The sequence below is a fragment of the Marmota flaviventris genome, chromosome 11 (assembly GCF_047511675.1).
Source record: "Marmota flaviventris isolate mMarFla1 chromosome 11, mMarFla1.hap1, whole genome shotgun sequence".
Taxonomy (NCBI): domain Eukaryota; kingdom Metazoa; phylum Chordata; class Mammalia; order Rodentia; family Sciuridae; genus Marmota; species Marmota flaviventris.
The window spans coordinates 18,356,515-18,383,064 of NC_092508.1; the positions used below are offsets into that span (position 1 = coordinate 18,356,515).

Genomic DNA, 26,550 nt, shown 5'->3' on the forward strand with positions numbered 1-26,550 from the left:
AGGTCTGTGCATCAGTCCTTTGGTTCCTGCTCCAGTCAAGCTCCCTATCTTCTGTTCCCTGTGGATGCCTGGTGTTCCTCCTTTCCAGACACCAGGCACCCTCTTTTCCCTTGCACTTTTCTTAGGATAATCAAGTCAATTTACATCTCTATTTTTTTTTTTTTTTTTTGTACCATGGATTGAACCCAGGAGTGTGCAACCACTGAGCCGCATCCCCAGCTATGGGGATAAATTTTTTTTGTTCTGAGACAGGGTCTTGCTAAGTTGCTTAACTTAGCAAGTTGCTAAATTGCTGCAGCTGGCTTGAACTTGTGATCCTCCTGCCTTAGCCTCCCAAGCATCTGGGATTATAAGTGTGTGCCTGTGCCCAGTGCACATCTGTATTTCCAATGCTTAATGTGCTCCCTTTCCCAGGAAATGTGTACCCTGTGAAATATTTAAGCAAAGATACAAATCTCTATTAAAGCAATAATGTATTAGTAGAAGCAATAACAAAGATTGTGTTTCTTGTTGCACTAAGGTAAATGGGGGGTGATAAGTTATTGAGACCCTGTTCTGGCCTCTGCACTTCTATTTTTGTAGTTCTGGGGATGGAACCCAGGGCCTCACACAAGCTAGGGAAGCATGCTTTTGGACTGCTAAAATATCTGTAGCCACTCTGCTTCCTTCAATGAAAAAGTTTTAAATTTCTTGCCAAGAACAGGGCTTGGTAAGCAAAAAGAAGGAGCGATCTCTCTACCTGCTTTAATGTTTGGCTTGTTTTCACACCATGCAATGTAGGTATCATAATCATATTATAAAGAAACAAAACTTTGAAATATTAGATGGTATGCCCAAGGTCAGAACTGGGACTCAGTTGCAGAACTGGGACTCAGGGCCTAGGGCAGCTTATGAGGTCCATGCTACTTACCTTATTAGTGTTCAATCTAAGGAATCTAGTTTCTAATCAACCCTGAGTGGACTTGAAGCAAAAAGGAATAGTGACCACCCTCTCCACCCCCATCCTAAATCCTTACTCCAGTGCTCCAGAAATACCCTGTATTTCATTCCCTGCCTCCAAAGCACACACTCACCTACTTCCACACAGAGACTGGGTAAGTTATCAACTTGGGAAACCAGTTGATATATTCTGACAAACATTTATTCTATTATACTCCCAAATTCAAATTTCCAAAAAGAGAACTACTTCTCAAAAACTTCCTTATTTAGTTGAATACTATATATTCAGGGTTAAACTAGGGGTACTGATTGCATAATAAGCAAGACTTAACTTTCTCTCAAAAGCAAGCCCCATTCCTTTCTCCCACCCAGCAAAACATACCTATAAGATAATTAAATGTAATGAAAATTAAAAACAGAATGTATAAAAGTGTTTTAAACCACTAAGAGCATTTTATATTCATCACTCATTTCCTAAGTTCTTTCCTCCTCCCCCAATATCCATCATACTGCAATGCTGGTCCCCTCTCCAGTTATGGGGATGGAAATGGGTTGGTTGTGCTATAAAGGGGCTCTCAGAGAATAGGCCAAAGAATTGAAGTTGGTTTCTAAGGAGTCAACCAGCTCAACCTAGGCCTCTATACCTAAGCTCTTGCACCAGAGAACTGGCAGGAACAAAGCTGTTAAACAGGGGCTAGTTTTCTCTTAGGAGGGCTGCTTAGGCCCTATGTCAATCTGCACTAGAATACTGCACCCAGGGAGGACCAGAGAGAGTTAGCTTTGATTGTAAAACAAATTCACCAGGACTGCCAAGGACCTCTCTCATTGAAGCCTGACTTTGAAATCCTTATTTGTTGAGTGGCAAGTGCTGCCCAGGACATTGCCACCACACTTTTTCACAACTCTCAACACAGCCTTGGGACTGACCAGCACATCCACCTACTCTGTGGCCTTGAGCCCAATCAGGCCTCTCAGTGATTTTTCTTGGGCCCCATCCCAACTCACCACAAACTCCGGGAGCCAAGAAACATGGGTATCTCTCAAAGCTCAGAGAGGAGGGCAACTAAAGAACAGGGTGAAGTTGAGAAACTGCTGAGCTTCTGCCTGATGTGTAAAAGGCAAACCTTACATGGATTAGAGACATGGGAAAACTGGCTCTATGTATGTACTATGGCTGCTAGGAAAACTAAATAAAGGGATTGCAGGAGCAGGGGAAGAGGTGAGCAACCACTGGGAAGTGCTGGGTAAGAGAGGACCCTAGTTCAAATGCTAACAACTTTTCTGATCCACTCCCCCGTGTGCTTCCCCCCGGCTCCACATTCTACAGAGGCTCAGGTGCCTGCATATTGAGGACTGTGTGTGTAGTTCACGGGCTCAATATGTTAATACTCACTGTTCACCAAGTCCTGGGGAGGGAGGTAGACTCAGTGGAGTATGAGCTTAGTCAGAGGTCTGACTAGAAGCCCACCCTATAGTAGTGACTGCCCTGAAACCTACCTGCCAAGGTATCAGAACCTACTTGCTATAAAGAGGAACACAAGCCTTTCTTCCCCTCCTTGGGGGTATTTCCTTTGACATGTGAACTTAGATAATAGCAACTGGGGTCACCCAAGCTCCTTCACTGGTGCCACAGGAAAGCCACAAAGTTCACAGAACCTCCCACAGGATGCCAAGGGCTGAATGTCCATGAGAGAAGTCTACAAGTTTGGACAAGGAGCATGTGAGGTCAGAACAGCAGCACCCTGGTCTCCTGGCAGGGTGGGTATGTGAAAGGAGCAATGGTGGAGAAGCTCTCAAGACCAGGATGTCAGGAAATAGATTCAGTATGTCACAGCCCTCCTGACTGTCTACTGAGGAAGTCTGAAGGTTTCTGAAAGTGGCTCCTCAGAAGAGTGGGTAGGGAGTCAGGGAGGGCAGACCTGAGAAAATAAGGACATTCAGAAGAACCCCTGGATCATAAAACAAAGGATTTCTGGCCCAATTATGTTTAGCACATTTTCTTTTTCTTTTTTTGGCAGTACTGGTGATTGAACCCAGGTGCTTTATCACAAAGCTACCTCCCAGCCCTTTCTATCCTTTGAGATAGGGTGACTAAGTTGCCCAGGCTGTCCTCAAACTTGAGATTATCCTGCCTCAGCCTCCTAAGTAGCTGGGACTACAGGTGCATTTTTTTTCTCCACTTGAAGACCAAGGCCACAAACAAACCACACATGGCTCTCTGAAGACAGAAACCAAACCCTGTTTTATAAGGCTGCTTGGCTGTCACCCACTTCTCTACAGAGATAGGAGGTGCCAGTCAGGCAGACAGGTGACAGAGGGTGAACCTTCCTCACCTTTTCCCCATCACCACCACCCCGTCAGCCCTCCAGATACCCATCTCTGCAATACAACCACTTCAAAAAATACTCTGATGAGGGGCAATGTGGAAGGGTAGCAGGGGTCAGGCGGGTCAGCAGGATGGTTCCCATGAGGTAGCTGACATGGGTGCTCCTGGGCAGTGGCTGTGAAGGACAGTCATGGGCTCACAGCAGGCAGGAGGGAGTCACTGATTGACTGGGAAGTGGAGGAAACAGAAAGTCTGGAAGTCCGCCCAGAGTACTTGATCACAGGTAACTTCTGGGAAGGGCCGGGCTCTGTGCTGGTGATCTCACTCTCCTTTAAGCAGATGGGTTTCCTGGGGAAAGGGGGAAGGCCAACTTGAGTCTTCTTGGGCTTGGGTATGGTCCCGTCTTCAGATGAAAATAGGTTTCCCTTGGAGGAGCTGTTCTTTCTGAAGGAAACAGGTGTGGAAAGATGGCTGAGACACTGTGCAGCAGAGACTTACTTTTGAATTGCCTTCCACATATGGGCCAGGCACTCACAACATTATGTACTATAGATCATTAATTACATGGATATATTAATAACCATAAAATATATTTTATTTACTTGAAGGCTTGAGAGCTCAAGTGCAAGTGTGAATGTGAGTGAGTGGAGCAGAGCCAAGTACTTTAATTTTGTGCTCCAGCTCACTTTTGCTGGGCATCCTAAGAGCCACCGGGAACAGGATATTGTGGCTACATATACAACATTCCTATCAATCCCCAGATAGAGAATGCTCAGTCTAGGAAAAGAGGAAGAAAGAAAGCTCCCCAAACTCTGTTAGCCCTTCCTTTGCTGAAGCCACACTCACCCCAGCTTGCCAGGCTCTGGTCTGTAGAAGGCACTGAGCACTCCATCAACCTTTGGGGCAGTCACAAGTGATGTCGGCAGAGACCACTAAGAACAAAGGAAGCAACAGGCAAAAAGGGTGTCAGGCAGAGGTCAGGCAGGAGTGTCGGGGGCCAAAGACTCTTTCTGCAGCTCTCCCATTCCCTGACCCTGAGCCCATGGGGTAAAAGTTTCGGCTCTCTATTTAGTGAGAAAAAAGTTTGAGGCCTGCAGAGCACTTTTTTGATCCTTGAAAGAAAGGAGTCCAGACAATCCTAAAGCCAATCATTTTTTTTTTCAAAGGTAAGGGTCATGAGATACAGAAGCAGGGCCTAGGGGTAGGGTGCATATAGCCCAACCTATGCTATACTTTCTTTTTTGATGGTATCAGGAAGTAAACAGGCGCTCACACACTGAGCAACATCCCAGCCCTTTTTATTTTTTATCTTAAGACATGGCCTCACTAAGTTGCTGAGGCTGGTCTCAAAGTTGAACTCCTTCTGCCAGCCTCTCAAGTTTCTGAGCTTTCAGGCATGTGCCACCACACCCAGCCCATGCAGTACTTTTAATGCAGAAGAGGGTGGGCCCTGAAAAAGAGCTGTTTTCCCGCCCTGGCATAACTCACCAGTGGAACAGAATCAGAGATGACTCCTGTGTGGAACCCTTTGTAGCACCAACTCCGAAGCAGATCTACTCCTAGGGCAAGATGAATGGGGTTTGGAACTTAGTAGGGAGGAACCAATTGGCCCATTTTTTCCAGAGAAGTCCATTTCTTGGGTTAATAAGATCTAATCTCTCACTAAATGTAGCCTCCTGTGGGCAGGAAGGGCACATCACCTTTGAGCTTGTTGCCATGGTACTTCTGCTCCCACTGGGTGGTGAGAATGTTGAAATATCGTGGCTGCTCAAAAAAGCGGAGATAGCGAGAAGAGATCCGAGAAGGAAAAATTCGTTCAAATTGACCACGACGAGAAAACTCATCCTCCATCTCAACTAGAATCCGAACATCATCTGGTGTCAGGACATCCAGCACGGATGCATAGAAGTCCTATGGTCCAAGGAACAGGGAAGAAGAGGGTGTGGCAGATAGTGTGAGCCAGAGGCAGAGAATCAAGAAGCTGGAGACAAGAAACACAGTCTGGGGTCCAGGTGTTCCAGAACCCTCAAAGGACCACTAGCTTTGCCTGGTGAGCCAGCTCCGTACCTCATTGGTTTCTAAGACCACTCAACTTAGCTAATGGAGGAAAATGCTCTTGACTGGGATTGGAGGAACTGCTGGGGCTCTGAGATTAATTGGTTTGTTAGATGGAGTTGCAGTCAGGGTCCAATAACCAGGACCTGGCACCAGCATTGTGCCTGCTACTCTGTCATCTGGCTCCCATATCTGCTTTAAGAAGACCAAGCCTCCCAGGCTCTTGCTGTACTCCCCAGGGAAAGAAACCATGTGAGTGAAGGTCTACAGCTCTGACAAGTGAGCCAAGAGCACTGGCTCTTAAAAATGTGGCAGAGACTATCAGTTCTCCCCCAGAATAAGCAATGTGCCAACATACCTCTACACGTCACAGGATCCCAGACCTCGGTTAAGAACCCTTGCTTTAGAGAGAAGGATAGCTGGTTTCCCAAATGTTTGGTCAAAGGAGCTTTCTGCTGAGACAGGGGAAAACCAATCTCCTACCTGGTCAGGAATTTTCTGGGTCAAATAATAGGCTTTCTTCATCTTCTGTGCTGTAAAATGCTCTGGTGCCATTCGACATTTGTCCCTGGGAGAGCTGGGCAGGCTAAGACAGGGGATAGACAGAAAGCAAAGGAAGAGTCAGCAGCATCCCTCCTGAGGAATTCAGAGAGGTCCAGCCCAGGAAGACACACTTCCTAGGAGAAGACAAAGACGTTGAAAGATGTTTGTCACTTGAGTGGATCACACTAAAATGCAATCCACTCAGGCAGCCTGTCTGAAAGTCATCCAGAACCATGTACCATGGAAGAACTGAAATAGCACAAGATATCCTCTCCTGAATTTAAGAAAATAAATAAAAAAGGAGTAAGCCTGATTGCTGTACACTTTGGCTTAGTTTAATTTAGTGAAAACTTACCACACCTACTGGCTGTATGATCCTGGGCAAATAACTAAACCCCCCTGCCCTGTTTCATCATCCATGTTACTATGATCACCGTTGAGAAAGATGATGATGACTGAAAAGCAGTCCTGCCTCCAAGGAGCTTACAGTATGGCAACTGGAACAAGTTAAATGACAAATAATCACAGGACAGAGCCAAGGATAAGTCAACAAGGTATAGAGTAGAGAAAGCAAATTTTCTAACCAGGCAAATCAGGATTTTATTTCTATTCGCTACAACTGTCTAGCTGAATGACCCTGGATGGGTTGCTTAATCCTAGGGATCTTCAATTTCTTCTTCTGTAAACTGTGATACTGATAGTAACCTTTAGGGTTGTGAGAACGTTAAAGATGTTTCCTTACACAGCAGAGGCATTTAATAAACATAAGAGTAGCCCTGTGCTTTGAGGTATACCCTCACTAAGCCCACACTAAGCTGGCTTCATGAAGATGTTGTCTGCAGCGAGGCTCTGGTGGGTGGGGGTCTGGCTAAGGAGATTTCAGAAGGAAGATACCCCATGAGCGGAGGAAAGACATCAAGGGGAACAGCAAGAAGCAATGAACTTTTCAGAGAACGAGATTGGTCTAACTGGTCCTCAGGGATCCTCCCAACCTTGAGCTTCTGTGAGTGATCTTGTCTGTCAGAGCACAGGAGCCAGGAAGAGGAGTAGAGAGAAATGCACCCAGGAAAAGGAGGCAGGGGCCTCGAATGTCCAGATAAGGAGTTAACTTGGTTCCCAGGCCGTGTGGAGATTCCTGAGCAGGAGAGCAAAATAACCAAACTTACTTTTAGGGATACTAATGGCAGGGATGTGCAGATGGATAGGAGGGGCAGACTGAGCCGCAAGGGATACAAAGCAAAAGCAAAAGAAAGGATCCAGAATCTATTCCTTCCGAGAATCACAATGAGCTATTCATGCAGCCAGCTAAGCCTCAGGGAAATAAGGAGGCTGACCTGGTGCTGGATCCACTGGAGCTGCTGGGGCTGCTGGAGTTGGAAATATCCTCTGCATTGGGCAGAACAAAACCCGCCAGATTCAGAAGGTCTCGGATCATCTGGCCTTTGATGTTGATGTCCAGCTGAGAGTTGGAGTGGAGGCTTTGGGAAAAGATGCACACTGTGGTCAAAGCAGCACTTCAAATAGTTTCTGATTCTATGTCCAAGTCAGGGCTAGCCCCATTTGGCTTTCCTGGGACAAAGCTCAAGCATCATCACAAAAGTCTCTTGTACCAAGACAGTGAATAATTTACCCAGCTGTTAAACCTGCCCATGACCTTAGTTTGCTAGAGGAAAACAAATAGTAGGGATTAACTTGAAAAGAGCAACTTTTTTTTTTTTAATTTCTTACATACATGACAATAGTGGAATGCATTACAATCATAATTATCCATTTACAACACCATTTTTCGTAATTCTGTATGTAAAGTATGTTCATGCAAAACTATGCCATTATACATGTGCTCTTATTATTTTTTTGCATTACAATTCTTTTTTTTTTCTTTTTCTTTTTTTTTTTTTTGAGAGAGAGGAGAGAGAGAGAAGAGAGAGAGAGAGAGAGAGAGAGAGAGATTTTTTTAATATTTATTTTTTAGTTTTCGGCAGACACAACATCTTTGTTTGTATGTGGTGCTGAGGATCGAACCTGGGCGGCACACATGCCAGGCGAGTGCGCTACCGCTTGAGCTACATCCCCAGCCCTACAATTCTTAATTCACCTTTATACCACAATTTATCATATCTCTGATGAAAAGAACAACTTTTAAAAACCCTCTACATTCTTGAAGAACCTTGAGATAATGGCAAAGAGTAAGTGAACGAGCAAACACAAACCATGAAGGTTAAACACAAATTCTAGGGAAGGAACTATGAACTATCTTCCCAAAACTGACAAGACTAGAGTGACAAAAGAATTCTTAGGATACGGGATCAATTCTATTGTGGGTATATTGAAAATACACTCTACCTTGGGGAAATATTAACTTCCAGGACCCAGGGCTTGAGGTTCTCATCTAACATGATGTCAAAACCGAAGAGTTCGTGGCAGCTGTAAGGATGTCGCACATATAGCTTGAGCAGGTTGGTCACATAGGGCTCTGATCTGGACACAGGAATAAAGAAGTATTCAGTCCAAAAGCCAAATGCCAAATGCCAAATGATTTCTCTGATTTAAGGATGCTGATCCATAATATGCTGCGGGGTGGGGATTAAATGAACTCTAGATAGGGCAAAGGGGAAAAGGGGAGGGAGGGGTAGGGAGGGAGCATAAAGGTAGGAAAAACAATGGAATGTGATGGTCATCATTATCCTAAGTACATGTATGAAGACATGAAGGATGTGACCCTACTTTGTGTATAAACAGAGATATGAAAAATTGTGTAATATAAATTGTAATGCATCCTGTTGTCATATATAACAAATTAAAATTTAAAAAAAGGAATAAAAAGCACCCTCCACCCAAAAGAAAGTCAAGTATTCAGTCCAGCTCCTCCCAAAGGTCCACACCCAGAGCTGTCCTGCCAATGGAGTGGCCCAGAGTTAGGCAGACAGAAACCACCCAGGAAAAGTGGCTCAAGAGATTTGTGTGATCGGGGTCAGCTCCTGGGGTACACAGTTCAGCAAATGAGCAAAATTTAACTCTATCTAATCCTTACCATTCCCTGTCCTCAGAACAGAACCATAGCATGGTCAAAGCCCAGAGGATAGCAGCATAAGGCCAAAAAGAAATCAGGGGAGCTCCCCAGCAGCAGGCTCCACAGAGTGGCAATATAACTCACGAGATGATGGTTTTGACAACGACGTCCTTTATCTTTTCCCAGATGGCATCGCTATTAACTCCCTTCTGGCTCAGATAGTTCCACAAAGCCTTCAGTGCCCTGCAGGGGGAGGAAAAGGGAGTATTTAGTGTTATATTCAAGAAATAAATGACAATGAAATGAGAAAAAACAGGGAATAAAAGACCTAATGGTATTTTTCTTCATCTCCTCCTTTGACATTCAGAATTAAGAGATGAACCTGACAACAAACAGATCAACTCTGAATTTACAAGTGCTTATGTAATCTTCAGTTGCTATAATACTCCCCTACCACCAGGCCCCTGGACCTACCAAGCCCCAGGACCCTCACACCCTCTAGGACTACATTTGACTGGGACACTCTGCCTTCAGTACCATTTGTGGCCCTGGCAGGCTGTTTCGTCTGCATTGGCTTGGTACTCAGTATTCTTTTTATTGACACTATAGTTGGTCAGGTGCATGAACTTGTTACCAAGGCTCTTCATGGAAGGGGAATACCTGGAGACAAGAAGAAAGGCAAAGAGGTAAGACAGCGAGCAGAGAGTGAACCAAATATTCCCAAATCCTGAGGAGGTGAAGGACAAGTACACAGATCTTTTCAGATCAACAAGGACCAGAGAACTTTAACTGTCAGCAATCATCTCCTTTGTCCCACCTCAGCTGCAAATTCAGCGAAGTAGAGAACCTCATTTCCCATTCCCTCCTGCTTCCCCCACTAAGAAATATCACTAAATCATGTTATTTTCTGTTTGGCATCCTCCGGTTTTCCTCCCTCTGAGGAAAATAAGTCCCCCAAATTGTGAGGCAACACTTCACACTCTAACATACTTGCAACTGGCAAAGCGGACAAGTCCATCTGAAAAGAGGTAAATCCGTAGAGGATCGTAGGAAGTGACATAAACATAGATCCGCAGATCAAACTTGCTGCCACTGATGAGGTAGGGTTTGTGTAGATACCTGTGTAGAGGAAAGGCAGCTCCACATTCAGCCAGTGGGGCTTGATGGGCAGCTGTGTTAGGGCAAAAGCCAGTTCAAGGTCCCAAGATAAAGACACTAAAACAGTTGACTAAGGAAAGTTTCTGGCAGGGAGGTCAAGAGGCCAAAGAACATTGTAAGAGAGAAACCTGGAGGTCAAGGAGATAGGAAGATGGGGAGAGGAATGTGAGCTACAGGTGGGCTCACCTCTGTACCAGGAGGGGCCTGCGCTTGGGTAGTTGACTCCACTTGTGAATGACCTGGATGCCAATGCCTCGAGCTGATGCTGGCTAGAGAGAAACAGAAGGGAGACAAAATTTGCTCCAGGCACAAAACTATGTTGTTCCCACTCTCAGACCACCATTTGTTGCCCACAGTGACCCACTCACTGGCTTCACAATCCACTTTTGGCGGCTGTTGCTCTCCCAGGCTTTGCGCAGGAGCTTGGAATCCTGGGGCAGGATAAAGGACTGGGGGAAGAAACTGAACTCCTTCTTGCCAAAGCGGCTCTGCATTCGAGACAGGTTCCGCCACAGTCGGTCCTTCCTTCCAATCTGGAAAGAACCTGGGAAGTGGTTTAGCTAAAGAAGGGACCAAAAGTGAGAGCAAGGAAAGGTGAAGGTGAGACCACAAAGAGGACAAGCCCCACTAGGCCATTCCAACTTCCTTAGCAACAGTGCATGCTCCTATTCCATATCACTGTCATTGCTTTATGGTTTTTACATATACAACACTGAGCACTCACCAAAAGATACGTGAAACACAATTTTGATTAAGATAGGCATGATATCACCTTGAATGCAAATAAAAAGTGGTTGAAACTTTTTCCACAACAGCCTATGGAACAAGGACAGGAAAACACCTGGCCTTTAGTAAATCTGGACATAAGGGACTCATTTGGTCCAACATGAGACCAGAAGTCCTCTTTAGACATACTTAGCTTGGAGCAATGGAGGCGATGTACAATGGTTACTGGGGAAACATTATCACCTGAAAACAAACACTACATCTCAAGATGCATTAGAGGAAAAAGTATTTTTGAGAGGTGGCAACTGGCCAAGACACTGCAACAGAACTGGAGTTGTGTATGGTCTGCTAGGGTCTCACCCTGTACCCCTCCTGAACTCCTCTCTATAAACCTTCCTCATATCTCTGCAGTTACCCTCCTCTCACCACATCCACTCTCACTATTCCCAATACCACCCTCCTCTTGGCCTAGTCCAAAGTCCAGGGAAACAGCTCCTCAGAAAGCACTCCTACCTTCTGATGCTCTCGAATGGATCGGAAACTAGCAGACTTCATGTGGTGACCCCAGCAGCCCAGCCAGTCATCATTTCCTGAAGAGGGCAATTGGGGAGTCAATCCTGCTGGCAGCTCTGTCCCTGAGACAGAGGCCCCAGAAAAACCACTGAGCCTGGGCACAGCTTCCTGACTAGGTTTCCAAGAGTTGCCATGGAACTGTCCTACATGAGGCTCTGGGGCTAGGGACAGAACAATGATGTTCTGTCTCCCAACCCTGAACAACAGAGGGCTTAGCTATGCCACCACTATGAGGTTGGCAGCTTCAAGACAGGGTCTCCAGCTGTGCCCAAGGGGAATCCAGAGCTCTCCTCCTACCCAAAGCCCAACTAGTGGGACAAAGAGGACAGGCCCACAGTAAGGCGAGTGACTCACTCTTGCTGACTTTAAAGTGTGACCGTCCAATAGTCTGCTTGACAATGTTGGGAGTCACTGTGCTCATCTTCCACCGGAGCAGCTTCCTTTGCTCCCAAGGGAGTTTCTCCACTGGGGGAAAGGCACAGGGTGGGAGGTGGGGCAGGAGCAAGAAGAGCAGGAGAATTGTTTGGTGAGAAGATAAAAAAGACACTGGTGTCCATCCTTTCTTGGGTAGGCAAGTCCCTATGAATTGTTCCAAATCAGGTTCAAAAGAGCACACTTTGGGGAAAAAGAAGGACTGGGTGGGAATGAGAAGCAAAAAAAAAAGGATGAGACTGAAAGAGGAAAGAAACAAGGTTAGAGGGTAGGTGCTAAGTCTAAGAATATGAGGCTGAAAAGGAACAGCTAAAGGACAGGCAAGAAAATATCCCCACCCTGGACCTATAACCAGGTGAGATCCGAGCACAGTGTGGTAACCACTGTGACAGCCATTCCGGAAGCCCCTTCCCACTTTTATCACCACCTCCTGGGGCTCTCCCGGACTTTGTCACTTGGCCATATTTACCTCTTTCATCTCGAGTGCCAAAATAGATGGTAGGAGGCACGTTAGGGAAGAGACTGTAGATAAGGGCTGGTCGGACAACTTTCTCATGAATGGAAGGTTTGGTAAGAAGCTCCGCACAGTTCCTAAGATAAAAAACAAACGTGGCAAGTAAGGAAAAGCAACAGCCCTGAGGTGTCATAGTATTAAGATAGAATGATTCTCCCCCTACCCCACCTGTACTGGGGATCTAGCCCAGGGGTACTTTACCACTCAGCCACTTCCCCAGCCCTTTTAATATTTTATTTTGAGAAAGGGTCTCGCTAAATTACTTAGGGCCTTGCTAAGTTGCTGAGGCTGGCCTTGAACTTGTAATCCTCCTGCCCCAGCCTCCAAAGCCACTAGGAGTATAGGAATGTACCACTGCACCTAGCTAGATATAATGATTCTGAAAAGACAAGTGTTCAATAATTATTTTGCAAATATGAATCCATAAGATGCTAGAGCTATCCTACATACAGCCACACCATTAAAAGTTACCTAGAGACAAGATTTTCCACTTCATTAGATAATACATCTCCAAAACTTCCTGTGACAAGCCACAGGCTGGGAATGTCCTTGTAGTTCTCAAAGAGGGAATGAGTCTGACGGGACACAAATAGAAAACTGCCACACTAAGATAAAGAGCTAGATGAGGAGAAAAAAAGAACAATATGGATAATCAAAAGAAGAAAACAATAAAAGATCAAAGAAGAGGTATAAAGCCAGGCATGGTGGCACACACCTGTAATTCCAGTGGCTTAGGAGGCCAAGGCAGGAGGATCATAAGTTCAAAGCCAGCCTCAGCAATTTAGGCAGACTCTAAGCCACTTAGTGAGACCTTGTCTCAAAATAAAATAAAACAAGTGCTGGGGATGTGGCTCAGTGGCAGAGTACACCTGGGTTCAATATCCAGTAAATCCCCTTCCCCCCAAAAGAAGAGATATAGAAATTTTTAAAAAGAAAAAGGGGAAAAAGCAACAGGAAGAAAAGAAACAATGATACTTGTAACTGTTTTGTATTAGGTTCATATGAAGGCACAGATAGCTTATGAAACTGGACTTTCACATGACAGAGCCATACAGTTCTAGATCTCATGGACGCATAAGCCAGGATGCGGGGCCAGCAGACCATGGCGATGTTTACTGTTGTTCTAGCAATGGCTCAGCCAGAGCTACCTCAAAGGTAGTCAAAATAGTGAACAGTTCAACCATCTATCAGTACAAGCCAACTGGCACAGACCACAAGAATGGAAAGAACAGTCATTCCCCTCTACACTGAGCTGATATGATCCACAAATATTAAAAAATTTGATTTTTATCTTATAAAAAGCCACTTTTGGGCTGGGAGTATAGCTCAGTGGTAGAGTGCTTGCCTATCACACAAGTTCCTGGTTCTGATTCCCAGCACTGAAAAAACTATTAAAAAAAAAGTCACTTTACCTATTATCATTTTCAGTATGGTAGGAATAAGTATTATACATAAAATACTTCAACGTTCCAGATTTTAATGGATTTTTATTTTATTGGGTCAAATTAAATACTAACTCCTAGGTAAATAATTCCAATGAATTCACTCTATTCCTCATTTCCCAAAGATTTTCCTTCAAAGACTGAGCATCAGAATTTAAGATTGTTGAAAATCAAGAGGAATGAGTAAAGATACAGAAAAAAAAAAACAGGAATATAAAAGATAGTCACCCTAGAATAGTTCTGACAGTTTCCTAAAAAACTAAACATGCAACTATCATATGACCAAAACTGAACTCCCAAGTATTTATTTATGTTCACATAAAAATATGTACATTACAGAAAAAGAAAAAGGAAAAAATCTACATGATTGTTCACAGCAGCTTTATTCACAATAATAGCCAAAAGCTGGAAACAACCCAAATTTTCTTCCAACAGGTGGATGTTTAAAAACAAAACAAAATCTGTGGTATATCTATCTAAATCATGGAATACTACTCAGCAACAACAGCAAAAAATGAACTACTAATACATGCAATGACCTGGATTCAACTCTAAAGAACTTGCTAAGTGAAGAAAAGCCAATCCCAAAAGGTTAGATACTGATATCACTCCATTTGTGTAACATTCTTGAAATAACAAAATTACAGGAATGGAAACTAGTGAGTTAAGGGCAAGGGGATGAGAGTATAGGTGTCACTTAAGGGAATCAGGAGGGATTCTTGCAGTGATAGAAATATTCTGTACCTTGCCCCTGTCGATGTTAACTTCCTTCAATAATAATATTATGCTACGTCTTGCTGTTGTTTTGCAACAAGTTACAACATGAGAGAAACTGGGTAAACAAAGGATCTTTCTGTTAATTTCTTACAACTGCATATGAGTCTACAATTACCTTAACTTTAAAAGTTTAATTAAAACCAAAGAGGAGAAAGCCTTTGTTAGCTGCCTCTCAAGAGTACTGGCTTACCCCCAAGACACCTGACTTTTTGTCTAGGAAGGCTACAACCTATGATCTTGAAAGACTAACTTCTCTGGTCCTAAATTTTTTCATTGGACTTGATGACTGCCATCTCTAAAATTACATGATTCTAGGGTTAGGGGGGGCAACAGCAGGAAATGTAATAAAGCTATTGGTGGGAAGTGGGAGGATGAGTTAAGACGAGGAATTTGGGGCCAGTCTGGAAACACAGCAAGACCCCTTCTCAAAAAAGTCAACCATGGACTGGGGTTGTGGCTCAGTGGTAGAGCACTTGCCTGGCATGTGTGAGCCTGGATTCGATCCTTAGCACCACAAATAAATAAACAAAGTGAAAAATCCACTGGCAACTAAAAAAAAAGAGTCAAACAACCAACTAATGTGGAGGGGTACGGGGAACCACTGTGTAGAAAAATAAAGGCAGTGATCTTTCCACTTTTTCAATAATAGTCAAATGTGCTATAATAAATGTAAAAATGTTTGATAAAAGAGGAAAAAGTTAAGATTTTTTGGCAATCCAAAAGCATTTCTCATTTTAATTATCTTTTCTTTTTTGGTACTGGGATTGAATGCAAGGGCACTTTACTATTAAGCTATATCACTAGTTCTTTTTTTTTTAATATAGTTATTTTTTATTTTGAGACAGGGTCTTGCTAAATTGCTGCAGGTCTTGAATTTCTGATCCTACTTCAGCCTACCAAATCACCGTGGTTACAGACATGCACCACAGTGGTTTGGAATCCATCAATCTTCATTTTCTTGAAAACCCTGTTTAAAGCCTCATATTGCTAGGAAGATGTGTAAAATTTGTAGAAATTAATGAATTAATGAACTAAATAATTAACACACATCTTATGTGAATTTATTTCTTTTTTTCCCATGGTGCTGGGGACTGAACCCAGGTCCTCCCTCACACTTGCATGTGCTCTCCCTTTGAACTATATTACCAGACCATGAATTTTATTTTACATATCAGACGTCTAGATAAAGGGTTGTGTAGCTGTCCTGAAGCAGGCCTACAAATAAACACAAATCATTCTTAAGTATGAAAAAGGACACCAAACCAATTCCAAGCTATATATTCTTCTCTTATGGAGAATGGAGTTACTTAATTGATTTATAACTAGGAGTTCTGCTTTTCTGAGAGGAGGATGTGTTAAGTCAGAAGAAACAATTCACAGATCAGACTCAAGTATCTGTGACAGAACTTCTGTCCACCTTCAGAGAAAGTCCCAATTCGCTCTCTCCCACTTTCCAGACAGCTCTGCCTCACTGGGCTGTCTTGGGGCTCTACAGGCGGTACAGCTGCTGCCATAGCATCATGGAGACACACCTAACCTTGCCCATATTCACCACAGTGTGGAAAGCTTTCTCTCAGGTCTCCCTAAGGTAAGCTGACACAAAGAAAAGCAACCAGAGCAGATATTCCACATGTTGGACAAGCCTTGACATATATGGCTAGATTTTAATTAGAAATTAGAATAAACATTTTGAACTAAAAATAATACAATAATATTCTATATTTGTATTTTCAGTAGAAATTTTTTAAAAGAAAAAGATTATGTTTAGTACATTTGGGGGTTCTTTTTTAATACTTAACAAAAAATATGCCAGGTATGGTGGCACACACCTGTAATCCCAAAGCCTTGAGAGGCTGAGGCAGGAGAATTGCAAGTTCAAGGCCAGCCTCAGCAACTAAGCAAGGCCCTAAGCAACTTACCAAGACCCTGTCTCAAAAATAAAAGAGGCAGGGTGGCCGGGTATGTACCTCAGTGGTAAAACACCCCAGGGTTTAATCCCTCGTACCAAAACACATACATATGTGTGTGTGTGGGGGTTTGTATCGATTATATATGATTGTATATGTATTATAAATATATATAAATATATAAATAATATATAAATATATCTAATATATAAATATAAATATATATAATTATATATAAATATATAATAAGTACATGTAATATTTTATATATGTGTGTATATATACACATACATACATATATATGTACACACACATACATATATATGTACACACACACATACATATATATACACACACACATACATATATATATACACACATACATATATATATATACACACACACATACACATATATATATACACACACACACACACATATATATATACACACACACATATATATATATATATAAATATAAAAACAATTAATGAAGACAAAGCCTCATTCTGAGGCCAGGCTGGAAATGGTTTGGGGAATATGAGATTATGGTGGAGAATGTTGAAGATAGTTTAAATGATCCTTTACCAAGTTCTAAAAATCTTCCACGGAATGAATGCCCTCCTTTATAAAGATTTCTTTATAGTCCTGCATTCCTTCCTTTCCCTCAACTCCCACCCAGGATTTTTGTTAAGAGATTGACTTTTTTTGGTTCCTTAGTTAGGAATGAACCTCAGACTCCATCCAAAGGTAGATGAAAGAGAATTTTAAATTTAATTTAATTGGTTATTCACTTCTTAAACACTTCTTGAAATATTTGTCTTTTAGTTGAACAATTCCTTGGAGCCTCAAAACCAGAAACATGGTACTGTTTTTAAACCCAACTGACAAGTGTACATCTGGTCTCCCACTAGCTCCCTGTTCAAAAACTAAAGTAACAAACATAACAATTGGGGGAAAATGAGTTAGGGTTCGCCAGGCAAGTAGGGTTACACACTTCATGATCTTGAAAAGACAAAAAAATGAGTATGTACCAATGATCTACACAACTGACACTCACCGAGAGATCACTGCCACCGACTCGCTGCGGGAGACACCACTTAATGAGGAGCACTCTGAGTCTCCTGTGGGAAGAAGAGCAGAGAAGTTTCAACTGTAAGAGACTGCCACATACACCCACCAAGCCTATACAGCTCTTCGTAGAATATTCCATGAATATACATATACATATACATTCAGCCCTGCTCTGGAAGCCATGACACTACCCTCTACCTTGCTTTGCCTTTCTTGTGCTCAAGAGCAGCAGAGAGAAGACTGATGGGACAGGACAACTAGGGACCAGAGTCCTCCAGAAGCTCCCGTAAGTCCCCCAAAGCAGATGATTAATGAGGGTGATAATATGAGTCAAGCACAGCACATAATTGTTAGCCCCCTTCCTAGGAGGCTGCAACCAATCCCACATGGAGGAAAAGGGCTCCCTACTCACCCTCCTCCTCTTCATTCCCGTCATGGCTGCAGCAGTCCTCCAAACTGTCTATTAGTTCTTCTTCTGTATCTTCAGCCTCAACCTGGTCTGGCTGGAGGTTAGCTGCTGAACTAAAAGAAAGAATCATGCCCCCAGCCCAACCAACTCCATAAGATGTCACAGTTAAGAGTCTCATTTCCTATTGCTTTTTATTTTTTAATTTCACAGGATCTCACTAAGGTGCTAAGGCTGGCCTTGAACTTTCTTTTTTTTTTTTAATTTTTTTTTTTTTTTTTTTTAGAGAGAGAGAGAAAGAGAGAGAGAGAGAATTTTTTAATATTTATTTTTTAGTTTTCGGTGGACACAACATCTTTGTTTGTATGTGGTGCTGAGGATCGAACCCGGGCCACACGCATGCCAGGCGAGCGCGCTACCGCTTGAGCCACATCCCCAGCCCTGGCCTTGAACTTTCAATCTTCCTAAGTCTCCCAAATCACCAGGATTATAGGCATGTGCCACTACATGCAGCTTCAATCCTCTTTTATCTCCCAGTATTTGTTTCCTCCTTGTCACCAATCTGCTATGTCCTGCCTGGATCTCAAACTCATTTCTCTTGCCCTCAAAGTTCACATCTAGCCATAGTTCTTTACATCCCCCACCTATACAGAAGCACTACCTCTTCCATTTTCTTTGAAGTCCCTTACTTCATAATATATAAGTGCAAAACTCTGCATATAAATGAATATCTTCAAATGTTCCTAGGTTGCTCACTGGGAACTCGGAAGGACTTGGCAAACCAAAATTCCAGAAAAGTAACAAGACACAAGAGAAGGAATCAGCTGTGTCTATGTCCAGACAGAATGGTTGGCTGTCATACCAGCAATGCTTGGGAACCTGATTTGATTTGGAACAAGTAGAAAAGCCACAGATCCCAACACCTGGTGTCTGGAATTCTTATTTCTCTCCTGGATATAACCTAAATAGGGGCTAGCAAACTCTTTCTCTAAAGGACAAAAGAGTAAATATTTTTAGTTTTGCAGGCCATTCAATCTGTCACAACTATTCAACCCAAATGTTGTAACAAGAAGGCAGCCACCGTAAGGCCTGTAATCCCAGCACCTCAGAAGGTCAAGACAGGAGGATCTTAAGTTTGGGATCAGCCTTAGCAACTTAGCAAGACCCTGAGAAATTTGGTGAGATCTTGTTTCAAAATAAAAAACAAAAATGAATAGGGATGTAGCTCAGTGTTAAAATGCCCCTGGATTCACCATTCAGTACCAAAAATCAAATCAAAACAAAGGGGTTGGGGTTGTGGCTCAGCGGTAAAGCATTCGCCTAGCATGTGCAAGGCCCTGGGTTCGATTCTCAGCACCACATAAGAATAAATAAATGAAGTAAAGATATTGTGTCCAACTACAACTAAAAAATAAATATTTTTTTAAAAAAATAATAAGCAGCCACAGACAATAGAAGTAAATGGCCCTGGCTGTGTTCCAATACAACTGTATTTCAAAAAGTAGGCAATGAGCAGGATTTGGTCTGCAAGCTAGTTTCCTGATCCCTGCCCTAAAATGAAAGTCAAAAATTCTGAGACACTTAAAAAATAAAACCAACCTTCAGAGATAACTGGGTCAGTATCACCATTATGGTATACCCATTGTACTGCTCTAAATGAACCAAAAACATTCTTCTACTTACCCAATATCCCTAGCAGGTGAGGCCAGCTCCCTGCCTTTCTGAAGTTCTTCCTTTCCAGGCTGGCCCAGATGGATGGAAGACAGATGGGTGGCCACTTCAGCTACCCCAAGGGGCTGAAGGAGAGGAGGGGGAACAGGAGTTTTATCTTCTCTAGGTGGTGAGGGATCAACTACAGACTCACAGGCAGGGCTGGGACTGAGCCCACTGGCATGTGAGGCAAGGAGGTGAATGCTGATCCTTTTGGTACAGAAGACTGTACTGTCCAACCCCAAGGTATCCGAGGCACCAGGAAGGTTCCTACTGTCTGATCCAGCATCCTCCTGAGGAAACTGCTGGCCAGCTACAGGTTTCCACTGCCTGCTCCTGTTCAGAAGGTTCCACTGGAGGCTGGGATTCACAAAACAAGACTGTTCAAACTGGTAGCCTTGCCGTGGTATCTTCTCAAAACCTTTTGCAGTCAATTTCCTCACAGCCTCTGTGAAACGAACCTCTTTAGCTGGAGCCTGGGAATCTGAATTGTCATCCAGGACATAGGGATGTGGCTCTGTCCTCAAGGCTAATTTATTCTGGCTATACTGAGAAGAGGCAACACTGGTGGTGGATGTGTTGAGGGAGCTAGGGGTAGACAGAGTAGCAGGGGTGATATGGGCAGTGGCATCCTCTAGGACAGTGCCAGTGCTTTGGGGCACCTTATGATCAACAGGCTGGGGTGCATAGTCTCCTGTACCCCCTGAATGATGCCAGGAGATAGGCTGGATCTTGGGTGAGGATACTGACTTCAGGCCCTCTACAGCCTGAGATAAAGGCACTTTAGTGCTACTTGGGCGCATGAAGGAATTATTGTTCAGCATGGGTTTATAGGAAGAGGAGAGTGGAGATGGGATCTTCCCTGAGATGGCAGAGGCCAGACTCCTCCTTGAAGGGCTTTCCCCAGCTGCTGCCAGTAAGAGGTATGGATCTGTGGATGAGGATGCCATGGGCTGAGCCATGGGGAAGACCGTGGAACAAGTGACTTTACTGGCAGTGAGACTGACAGGGAGACTCTTCTGAGGGAAAGAAAAAGTTTTTTTTTCTGATCGGCTTGAGCGCAAGCAGAAAGACTCCAATTGCTGGTATGGTTTGTGCCTACTGTTGGAACGGCGGTACAGCAGGGTATTGCTGAACAAGTCTGGGAGAGAGTGCAGGTAACAGGAGGTGCTGTGACCTGCAATGACGGTTGTGGTCCCAGAGCTGCATAAAGTGTTGGGACAAAAGAAATAGGCTGGCTGGGGTGGAACCCCTAAGAGGCCTGAGCCCAGCCCCGTTGACAATGTGCCCACGTGCTTCTTCTCCAGCCTCCAGATTGGCTTCACCTGCTGATGGGCCTGTGACCAGACTTTGCACTCTGATGGTTTCTCAGGTGGTGGAGCAGGCACTGTGCCTGAGGAACCTCGCTGCTTGAAGTTGCTTCCCGGGCGGAGGCCAATACTGTAGTGCTCTGCTCCTGCTGAGGCCATGAGGGGCCCACATCATGGCCGCATGGCCTCAGGGCCTGGCTCAGGTAAGGTGCCACACATCTCCAATAGCAACAGCTTCATCTTTGAAGTCTGTCAACTGCAGGGGAGAGAGGGTTAGGAATGCTGTATTCCTGGGAGGATGGAAAGTATACTAGAGTGGTCCTCAGGTAAGCAACAAGTCCCACTCAGCATTTCTTAGGCAACCAGTTTTGGTCACCATTTGGGGCCATGGGAGAAGAACCCTACGTTTCCAGGGAATTCCCAGTGGTCTTCCTGATGCCCTCATCCAACCAGACTTTAATTCCAAGGCTGCTCAGTGTGTCCACCTATCTCACTCAGAAAGTGTGCCTTCCTCTCCAAAAAAAGGTATATATCTTTGTCTCACCATACATAATTCTCCATGAGGGGCCACATCCCCTCACCTAAAACCAGCATGGCTAGGAATGAGGCAAGTCTGGAAGTGGCAGAGAAGAGCCAATTGCCACAGCCAGACTGCGGCAGCCAATATCTTCCTCTCACCCACCAGTTCTGAAAGCTCAAAAGATTATTTGAGAATGCATTTGACCTCTATTTCTCCCTAATCTAGCTCTCAGCTACCCCTAATTCAGCCTGCTTTTTACAGTTAAGCAGGACAAGTTCAGACAGAAGTGAGAATTCCCCTGATAACCTTGGAGTTTATTCTGGACCTAAAACAGAAATTTCATCTCTTCAAGAATCTTGCCAGCTGGGGTGGGGTTGTGGCTCAGTGGCAGAACACAGCCTTGCACATGGGAGGCACTAGGTTCAATCCTCAGCACCACATAAATATAAATAAACAAAATAAAGATATTCTGCCCATGTATAAGTAAAAAATATTTTAAAAAAAAAACGAATCTTGCCAGCCATACACTTAAATCCCTAACAACATGTTAATAGGAAAAAGAAGAAAGAAAATGGAACTAAACACCAACATTATTTTTACTTACAGTGACTTTATTCCCAGCAGCCACAATGGACAGGAGTGTTCAGGGTGTGGAATGAAGAGGCAAGAAGAGGAGAAAAGCTTTCTTTACTCCAGAGCCCAGACGTCAGTTTGAGTTGCTCTCCAGGATAGAAAGTCTGTCTTCTCATTCATCGTTTCGTCTCATGCAGAATCTTTGAACCAGCCTTGTAGTTCTGAGTCTTAATCTCTTCAGCATGGTCACTCTCTTTCTAAATCAAATTCACAAAATATTCTCCAGTTTTCACAAACGCAGAGAAAGGTGTGTTTGCTTTCACAGCAGTACGGGAGGGGGATAACCAAGCCTATCTATAAGAAGTCAGACATCTGGGATAATTCTAAATGGAACCCTGCTATCCTCATCAGGTGTTTTCAAAGAAGCTAGTGAGGAAAGGACGACACACACAAACAGCCTGCAAAAGCCACGTGATGTCACCTTCTTTTCCTGAAAAGGCTGACCTCCATTGAACTCTTTCTTGAGGAGAGTACAAAAAGTCACATCATCACTCACCAATATTCAAAATGATGGTGGGCTAAAAGCAGCATAAATGCTAAAACCAGATATTGAGGCCAGCTTAACCTCAAAATGAGGTGACATAAAATAGATCTCTATAGAAGTCCTAACTATGGAAACACTGTAAATGGGACAATTACCCTGTGCATATATGATAGAGAAACACACAACAGGAAGAGGCAAATCCTGCCTCTTCACAAGACTGCACATGTGCATATGTGTAAGTGTTATGTACATTCAAGATTCACATGTTTGCCCTACCAGTGTAACAAAATGGATGTACCAAAGTGATGGGAGAAAAGCATTAAGAAAATCAAAATTCATGCTGGTATCCCCTGAAAAACAATCCCACTCATGATTCCCCATGTGCATCATGCTACTTCAGACTTTCAGGCCTTTCTAAGCGCTGGTCCAGGCCTTTATGGGTGAAGTCTGCAGGAGCACACCACTGCTGTCTCATTGATGCCACAGACAATCCCATACTCCCCTGCAGCCATCAGCACTCACTGCATAATATCTCAGGGCTGGGTGAAGAATTCCTCTCTGTTGCCACACAGTACTCAGTTTTGCCTGATTTCCACCATGTGAATCCTAGTGCCAGGAACACTGGACACAAGGAGTCTTTCACCCAATTGGCTTGCCTTTTAATCCAAACGAGGAGGAAGAAGGCTAAGAACAAACTCCCACCCTCCTAGAAGATTTGGGTGGCCTGATCCCACACAGTGTGAAGCAGGCCAGCTTGGCCAATGACAGACAGAGTACGGTGACTTCTCTTTTCTCTCCAACTGATGGGATTTCAGAGCTCATGTCTATGCAACAGTCATCTCCATTCCTAGTCTCCTGTCACAGAGGAGACTATGATGTGTAGGATGCCAACTTGAAGAAGCAGCACCTGTATTCCTAAAGAAAGATATCTGCAGCAAGGACCAAGTGGGTAAGATGTTGCTAAATTCTTTCTGAGAAAGAGCTCCTCAGCTAGTCAGAGACATCCAGGATTGGCTAAGATGGCTGTCAGGTAATGCTGAGCAAAAGACAAATTTGTTGTGTCACACTCAGCAGTGAGTAGCTCCAAGAACATGAAGTAAATAGTAACATTCCACAACAGTTATCATATACAAGGGTTCCAAACTGGTTTCACTGTTTTTGGTTCAGAATTAGTATCTGCTTACACAAAGACATGATGATTGCTAAAAGTAACTTCCTTCTTTCTCCTTGTAAAATTCCTAGTGATATTAAAACCTCACATAATGAGAAGCAGAAACCTAGCTAGAACATTCACACAGACTTTGTCCTAGGCCCCCAACCTCTGCCACAGTCACCTTTGTCTGTGTGTTGTCCAGTGGCTATAGGAGTGTTGAGTAGCAAGACTTAAAAAAGCTGTAGAAGATCCAAAATCTAAGAAGTTGAAAAACAAAAAATAGTTCCAAAAGCTAGTGCACCAAAAATAGTGAGTTCTGCCATAAAATCAAAGCCCAGACAGGCAAAGAATGTCTGGCAACCAAATACCACAAAACTCAGAGGCAGTTTTTTGCAAGGTCATCAAGCCCATCCCTGTGGTATACTCTTGGCTTACGAGACAACATCTGGGAGACCCTTCTCCCAAACTCCCTTAAATTTCTAAGTGCACCATAATGACACACTCTATATGTATGACTTTAATTCCAAGATAAACTGCCCATCTCCCAGGCAATATTTTAGGGCAAGGCATCAAAGGGGAAAGAACAGGAAGGAAAGATATTTGTGTACATAGAAGCCACGGATACATCAAAAATACCCAACTTACACAAATATAAACTCATAAAGAACAAATGGTGATTATGCAAGTTACAAAAGGACTTACCACAAGCTCCACTATTTTCATTCAGTTTACATACACTTTTAGCCACATATGTACACCACTGAAAGATAGGCAAAAGCATTCATACTTACTGTCTCTGACTAAGTCCAAAGGATCCTCCATTTGCTGACAGTTCAACTAGAGGCTTGCAAAGAATTCACTTTAGGAGTCAATAAATTCACCTCATCTGGAAAATAACTTTGAATAATCTAACATTTTACAGAGCCAATGATCTAACATTTTCTTGTTCCTACATATGATCCCTGGAGAACAGGAGGACTTAAGAAGCAAAAAGGGCACAAACACTGACCTATAGCCTGCAGAGTTCAAGTTTAGAAGAAAACAAGTATATTTCTGTGGCTAAGTTCTTCAATCTTGGTCCAAATGGGAAAGCGCCCAGCTGAAAGGCAAATAAAGGTAAGTTAGGAGGAACTAATCTGGAGGAAAATTCTCTCTGGACAGTTCTCAGGACATTTGACTAGACTGTGCAAAACCAAAAGTCCAGAAGAATATATACTCCACTGTTAATGATGGTCAGGGCAGAAAGGGAGATGAGGACTGAGCAGGGGAATGTTAAGGGAATGTTACTTCAAGGCATCTGTCTTGCTTAATTTTTTTTTAAGTTTTTTTTTTTAAGATGGACATAATATCTTTACTTTATTTATATATTTCTATGTGGTGCTGAGGATCAAACCCAGTGCCTCACATGTGCAAGGCAAGCACTCTACTGCTGAGCTACAACCCCAGCACTCTCTTAATTTTTAAAGCAAAAACATGTATTACTTGTGCCAAGTTTCCCAGGAAGTCTCCAGAGCAATCCTCTTCCCCCCAGCCATGCTGCACTAACGGCTACCACCTCCTGGTGACTTCTGCCAAGCCCAGCCCTGGTCAGCAGTGGATTATATTCCAATGCTGAATCTACACAGCTGGAATATTCTGGGAAAGACAGGAGAGAGTACCAAATTAGTGTGACAGACCAAATTAGAAAACTGACATGAAGCCAACACATTAGGCCATGCCTGTAACACCAGCAACTTGGGAGGATCACAAGTTTAAGGCCAACCTCAGCAACTTAGCAAGGGCCTAAGCAATTTAGTGAGACCCTGTCTCAAAATAAAAAATAAAAAGGGCTGGTGATGTGGCTCAGGGGTAAGTGCCTCTGAGTTCAATACCCAGTACAAAAAAAAAAAAAAAAAAAAGAAAAAAGAAAGAAAGAAAATTCACATGAAGTATAAAAGCACAGTACCTGGCCCATAATCAACATTTGCAGCGTGGTAGTTACCACTCTCCTTCTTACTGGCACCCAATGATCTCATCTTTTCCCTCAGCCCTTTTATAAGCTTCCATGAAGGGGGAAAATACAAGGAGCAGGCAATAATTATCCCACCACAAGATTTTAGCTAGGACAAGCAATGTTCTTTTATAAAATACATAACTGTCTGTTAGTTGGGAGCTTTTGTGAAATTTATTATACTACCAGCAACTAGATTCTTCAGCTGCAGGTGTGACTAGGCACTAAAGGGCAACTGAAAAGTACTCTGGGACAAACCAGGAGAAGGTATGAGGGAAGCAAAACTTCTTTCCATACTTTGCTTCAGGGTTTTGTTAACTTGGTTTTTTTTTGGGTTTTTTTTTAATCCTTTTTCCCCCCCAGGGCTGAGGACCGAACCCAGAGCCTTGTGTGTGCTAGGCAAGCGCTCTGCCACTGAGCTAAATCCCCAACCCCTGCTTCAGGATTTTGGTATGGTTTTTATCATTAGATTCTGGTTGGCATTTCTGAAAACACTAGGTGAAAGAGTTAAAAAGTGACTGTTACTCAACTTGCCAGACCTTGTTTCTAAATACTATCTGTTAATAAGAGGAGCCAGAGCTCCAGGAGAAATGGCTCATCCCAAGGCTGTGGAAGAAAAGCAGGAGATAAGCCCAGAACATCTTGTGCAGTCAAAAAGTAAGGAAGTGCTAAAAATTTGATAGAAACATCAAAAGATTAAAGGAACAGCCAATATCCGCCCCACCCCCGTGCTGGGGATGGAACAAGGACTCATGCATGCTAGGCAAGTGCTCTATCATGAGCTACACCCCCAGCCCCCAATATCATACTTAATAATGAAACACTAGATGTTTCTCCTCTATGACTGGGAATAAAAAACTATTCCAGA

At 43.4% G+C, this 26,550-nt stretch overlaps 1 protein-coding gene across 3 annotated transcripts in view; it reads right to left on the minus strand.

Annotated features, from left to right (window-relative positions):
• Positions 1–3,154: 3,154 nt before the first annotated feature.
• The window catches only part of Ttll4 (tubulin tyrosine ligase like 4), a 40,927-nt gene continuing 17,531 nt past the window's right edge, over positions 3,155–26,550 (minus strand). Inside the window, exons 2-21 of one of the 3 annotated variants that reach the window (XM_027941834.2) lie at positions 24,702–24,791; positions 22,027–22,252; positions 19,566–21,158; positions 17,889–17,998; positions 17,463–17,526; positions 12,232–12,353; positions 11,685–11,795; positions 11,271–11,347; positions 10,400–10,591; positions 10,218–10,300; positions 9,864–9,992; positions 9,411–9,533; positions 9,018–9,116; positions 8,207–8,341; positions 7,198–7,341; positions 5,804–5,906; positions 4,966–5,176; positions 4,754–4,824; positions 4,112–4,197; positions 3,155–3,613 (exon numbers count right to left, since the gene is read on the minus strand). In XM_027941834.2, the coding sequence (XP_027797635.2) occupies positions 3,454–3,613; positions 4,112–4,197; positions 4,754–4,824; positions 4,966–5,176; positions 5,804–5,906; positions 7,198–7,341; positions 8,207–8,341; positions 9,018–9,116; positions 9,411–9,533; positions 9,864–9,992; positions 10,218–10,300; positions 10,400–10,591; positions 11,271–11,347; positions 11,685–11,795; positions 12,232–12,353; positions 17,463–17,526; positions 17,889–17,998; positions 19,566–21,061 (3,516 nt within the window). In that variant the 5' untranslated portion in view covers positions 21,062–21,158; positions 22,027–22,252; positions 24,702–24,791 and the 3' untranslated portion in view covers positions 3,155–3,453. Of the gene's footprint in view, positions 3,710–4,111; positions 4,198–4,753; positions 4,825–4,965; positions 5,177–5,803; positions 5,907–7,197; positions 7,342–8,206; positions 8,342–9,017; positions 9,117–9,410; positions 9,534–9,863; positions 9,993–10,217; positions 10,301–10,399; positions 10,592–11,270; positions 11,348–11,684; positions 11,796–12,231; positions 12,354–17,462; positions 17,527–17,888; positions 17,999–19,565; positions 21,159–22,026; positions 22,253–24,701; positions 24,792–26,550 lie in introns of all 3 variants that reach the window. The other 2 variants (XM_027941832.2, XM_027941833.2) reach the window with 2 other exon arrangements.